General features: G+C 33.7%; 1 protein-coding gene across 1 annotated transcript; it reads left to right on the forward strand.

Moving 5' to 3' along the window:
• The first annotated feature begins 233 nt into the window (after positions 1 to 233).
• On the forward strand, positions 234 to 4038 carry LOC120152685 (auxin efflux carrier component 6). Its single transcript, XM_039164860.1, has 7 exons — positions 234 to 665; positions 947 to 1554; positions 2483 to 2693; positions 3024 to 3109; positions 3215 to 3372; positions 3483 to 3559; positions 3686 to 4038. The coding sequence occupies exons 1-7, from the start codon at positions 235 to 237 to the stop codon at positions 3750 to 3752; spliced, it is 1638 nt and encodes a 545-aa protein (XP_039020791.1). The 5' UTR covers position 234; the 3' UTR covers positions 3753 to 4038.
• The last annotated feature ends 1719 nt before the right edge of the window (positions 4039 to 5757 follow it).

Below are 5757 nucleotides of genomic sequence, written 5' to 3' on the forward strand. Positions count from 1 at the left end.
CAATAATTAATTCATAATATACATAAGCGTCAAAATATAAAGATATATAGTTCTTAAACTCATGCACTAAAATTCATATTAAAAAGTTAATCATTAGATTAGGAACCGTAATTCCCGCTATCCACCACAGTACCTCGCAAAGTAAATTAGCAAGAATTCAAGGGACAAATTTGTCCATTAATCTTCTATATAACAAACCTTTTCCCATTTCAATATTCAACTTGTTCCTGAAAAATGATAACAGGGGGTGATTTTTACAAGGTGATGTGTGCAATGGTTCCACTGTATTTCGCAATGATAGTGGCATACGGTTCGGTGAAATGGTGGCGGATATTCAGCCCGGAGCAGTGTTCGGGGATCAACCGGTTCGTTGCCGTGTTCGCTGTTCCGGTGTTGTCTTTCCACTTCATAGCTCAGAACAACCCGTACCAAATGGACACCATGTTTATCATGGCCGACACCGTGTCGAAGGTGTTGGTCCTTGCTTTGCTCTCGATTTGGGCGATCTTCTTCCCCGGCGGATCGCTCGATTGGCTCATCACTCTCTTCTCCGTCGCCACTTTGCCCAACACTCTCGTCATGGGCATCCCTTTGCTTAATGCCATGTATGGTGATTTCACTCAGAGTCTCATGGTTCAACTCGTTGTTCTTCAATGCATCATATGGTATGTTTTTATTACGTTATTCTTCGTATTATTCAAATTCTTCATTTTTCTTAAAATATTTATGTCTAATGTCATGTTAATTGTTTATATATATATGATTTCATAATACATAATTTAACCTGAATTAGAATAATATTTACAATCATATTGAAATTGATAATAAAAAAACAGCGATAATTTATCCAAATGAAAACAATATGATTAAATGACCATTAATCATAATTTCAAAATAAAGAGGATTTCCAAATGAAGGCAATCTTACGGCATCGTTTTGGATGCAGGTATACACTATTGCTCTTCCTCTTCGAATACCGGGCAGCGAAACTCTTAATCAAAACTCAGTTCCCAGGCCCTACGGCTGCCACCATTTCTAAATTCGAGCTCGACAATGACGTCATCTCACTGGACGGTCATCCTCTCCGTACAGAATCCGAAACCGACAATAATGGTCGTATTCGTGTTCGTATCAGGCGGTCCACATCATCGGCTCCGGACTCGGCTCTATCGTCCTCCATATGTCTCACCCCTAGAGCATCCAATCTTTCTAACGCCGAAATATTCTCCATTAACACCCCTGGCAGACCGAATAATAACGAAATTGTTTTTGGTAACGGCGACTTGGGGTTCGGTTACCGTGCCGTTAGCCCGCGTTTATCCGGGTACGCTTCGTCGGATGCTTACTCTTTGCAACCGACACCGAGGGCTTCTAATTTTAACGAAATGGATGTGATCACGGCAGCTTCGGGGAATACGCCAATATGGATGAGGTCTCCCGTGGCGGGTGGTAAAGTTTTCTGGCAGCCGTCCCCGATTGTTCCTACTAAAATGGTTTGGGAGTGTCAAGATGGTGGTGGGGGTGATAATAGGCAGGGTTTCAAAGACCTTGGTGGTAAGTGCATGCAAAAACTTATAGTATTAAGATATATATTTTTTATATTTCCTATTTTATAAAATTTACATATAAGTATAAATAATATTGTTAAAAAAAATTTAACATAGAAAATCACTGTAAATTTTTTTATAAAAAATACATAATATTTCGGTAAAATCAAAAGTTTAGTTTTCGTTATTGAGAAACAGATAAATAATTATATTTTATTTAACCTAATGCATTTACAATTAAATTCAATAAAAAGACAGTAAATGATTCTTGTCACGAAATCAAACATCTAATAACAACAAAATAAGCTTTGTTCCAAGAATTGTCTTACTACTCTTGTCGCAACAAGTATTGTACTATTGAAAATAATTGCCTTAGATATGAGAAAAGGGAAAAAGAAACATCAAAGTGACATACAGATTTTACAGGAGTACATGTACGTCCTGTCTAACAAAACTACAGGCACAACTGTCGAGAAACATGTCTGATTTTGATATTATAAATAAAATTATATTTATGGAACTTTTGAATGCAAAAGCTAAACTATAAACCATTATGATTTTTATAAAATTCCTTTTTATTTTGTGATTGGGATTTATAAGCATGATTAGACAAGTTGTACCCCACCTACCACTATTACAAAAGTAACCTATATAATTATAATTTGTATATTTATTTCTTTATTGAAAAGTCAGATCTTTACTTGATAGTCGACATCATTAGCATAGAGCACGTGTGTAATGATAAGAGGGAAGACAATATGCTATTATTGCTAGTAATCAAATAGAATTTTGGCATGGTAATCAACACCATCAAACTTGTTTTAACCCAATTTTCAATAGTTTAATTTCTTGTTACTCAAACATAAACAAATTTATTTAAATTACATTGTTATTGTTTTTCTATTAATTAATTAATAAATTATTATTTTTTGTAGAGAAGGAAATTAGCTTTAGAGACAACACCAAGATAACAATGGAGGAGAGTAATGGAGATGGAAAAGAAACTGAAGAGATGAGCAAACAAGCTATGCCAAAGGCCATTGTGATGCTAAGACTCATTTTGATTGTCGTTGGAAGAAAGCTCTCTAGAAACCCTAATACTTACTCCAGTATCTTAGGGCTTCTTTGGTCTCTTATCTCCTTCAAGTGAGCTTCAAGTATTTTTGACTGGTAAGGTCAACAACAAGTGAAAATAATAGTGGTAATGGTGGTTCTTATAGTGTTAGTTTGGTCTTTTTAGTGATGAAAGTTATACGGATCCTTACTCTCCTTATTTATAATATTCGGGACATGTGTTGATTGAGAGTAAAAGTACGTATAACCTTCTTCACCAAAAAGATCAGACCAACACTACCAGAATCACCATCACCACTATCATCTTCATCAGATGTTGTTCACTTTACCAATCGACAAGTATCTTAAGGATTATTTACTTAAATATGCTTAAAAATAATTTAATCTCATGGATTCATGTAGGTGGAATGTGGGGATGCCGAGTATAGTGAAGTACTCGATAAAAATAATTTCGGATGCCGGCCTCGGGATGGCGATGTTCAGTTTAGGTAATGTACCATTCGGATTTTCGTTATGTGTAATTCGGATCTATCATTTTGCGGCCTATACCAACTCGAACTCAAACTTATAGTTTCGATTGTATGTATATATAGGGTTGTTCATGGCACTTCAGCCAAGGATTATTGCATGTGGAACAAAAAGAGCAACAATGGGGATGGTGATTCGTTTCCTATGCGGCCCTATAATAATGTCCACAGCGTCGGTAGCACTGGGATTGAGAGGGAAAAAACTACATGCTGCCATCGTACAGGTAAAAAAAAATATCATCATTGAATGTCTTTTCTGTTACATGGTAGATAGGGACCACTGATTCAGGCTTGTCATCGGAACATGTTTCGAATCTGAAATGTTTAATCTCAGGCGGCCCTTCCCCAAGGCATCGTACCTTTCGTCTTTGCAAGGGAATACGGCTTACATCCCGACATATTGAGTACAGGGTAAATTAAAACAACAACATATTTTCCTCTGATGTTTCGTTTTCATGCTGTATTTTAGGGTTTTCTTAATATAAAATGTAGGATGTTGACGTTGCATACATACTAATGTACAAAATAATCTTGCAGGGTTATCTTTGGGATGTTGGTATCATTGCCTGTCACCCTTCTGTATTACATACTTTTAGGCATATGATCTACTGAAGCAGAAGAAGAAGAAGAGTGCAATCTCAATAAATGAAGTTCGATGTACCCCTAATACTGTATGCTTTAGCTGGACCGAAATTCCCTAAAAATTTATATATTTCTATATCTTTATAAAGGGGGAAATAATAGGGTAATCTGAAAATGTTTGAAAAGGTTGATATATATTAGGGTTTTCTCATGCCATAGACTAGTGGTAGCCGAAAGAAAAAAAAAGGAAAGGAAGGGAATTATGATGAGATATGATTAAATTAGAAGACTTATTGTTCATGTTGTGGGTGGGTAAAAAGATGGTGCAACCAAGCATGTTTGACTCAAGAAAAAACAAGGCAAAATCATCAGTTTTGCCTATTGCCACTTCATGAATGAAATCAAAGACAATACCACATTGGCTTAAATTTGAAGCTTGAAAACAACAAAGGAAGCATTGGTTGTTCCTTTGTTTTTGGCTTTGCCCATTATCAAACCATTTGAAACAACAACATGGGATTTTTGTGGACAAAGTCTTGAACCCATAATAATTATGTCTGCAATTTTGCCGAAAAGTTTCGCTTTCTTTACCTACAAAGTTCAAAAGTCACCGCATTGATACCATCTAGACACATATTCAATACCGATATGTATTCGGTATAAATTCGAGTTATATTTACATCTTTAAGTGATCATATCGACCATGAAATTAACCTCACCTTTTGTGGAAAATATTGAATGAACAATCATTTGTACTCTCGGGGGATACAATATTGAAGTTTCTAAATATATAAATTCAATCCCCAAATAATAGTTGCTAAAGAATATGTACTTATCCTATTTTGATAAAGAGAAATTATTGCATTTCCACTTTTCATCTTTATAATGATTTAAGCAAATTTGTTTCAATCGATTAACATTATATAAGCTGAGAAAAATGTCTTCTCCATAATGTGCCTCTAAGCCATTCTAGACTCCAATCCATAATTGAAAGCACATTATATATAATATGTAATAAAACAACTAATAAAATTCCATAATAAAACATTGTTAAATTGTGAGTAAACTACTGTTTTAAACTATCTCGACACTTCTACCATGATGGAACACAATAGATTGTCCGGCCTTATGTAACACTCATAACAATTATACGTCTCGAAATACGAGTTAAAGATGTTACATTAACATTACATACTTCCGTTGAACATAAATGCTTAATTTGTTTTCATTATAAAACATCCTTTTATTAACTTTAAAGCTTTTGTAATTCTATTTCATAACCTATATAAAACTGCCAACACACTACTTAATTAAAAAAATTTAAAATATATATATATATATATATATATACACTACTCATTCATAAATATGAATATAACTAAAACTAGTTAAAATAAATGGTCATAGTTTACTATTACAGACTATTTAAAATAAACTCGATAAAGCAAACTACTGATATAATTATACATGCCACTAAAGTCAAAAAAAAACATCAGAAATATATTACTGATACTGATAATAAGGAATATCTCCAAAAAAATGGTGGAGAGGCTCCTCACTTTACGTCATATCCTTTTTTTAAACCTACGCATGAAAATCATCACGCACTAAGTAAAACTTAATGAGGCAGTAAAACTCTAGGTGAAATAAAATATAAAATATAATAAATACAATAAAACATTATAAATAATTTAAATAAAACATTAAACTTTCAAACCGACTATTTAAGTCAATTTCTTCATCATAAACTTGAATATCATTATTATCTCATGATTTTATCAAAATCAAGATAAACATTATCAAATAATATAATCATTTCATATTTCTTTCTATTCAAACATATTCCATAACTTCCATGTTTCAATTGTATAGCCCAATGTATATTTAAGAGAATACGAGGTACGTGATTCGAACATCATGTGCGCACTGAGCACCAACAGTGCTTATCATCATCATCATTATAGGATGCATTCCAAATGCAAATCCTATCATATGCACCAATGGTGTCAATCATAATATACACGAAT

Source organism: Hibiscus syriacus, unplaced genomic scaffold (genome assembly GCF_006381635.1).
Source record: "Hibiscus syriacus cultivar Baekdansim isolate YM2019G1 unplaced genomic scaffold, ASM638163v2 tig00111095_pilon, whole genome shotgun sequence".
Classification (NCBI taxonomy): domain Eukaryota; kingdom Viridiplantae; phylum Streptophyta; class Magnoliopsida; order Malvales; family Malvaceae; genus Hibiscus; species Hibiscus syriacus.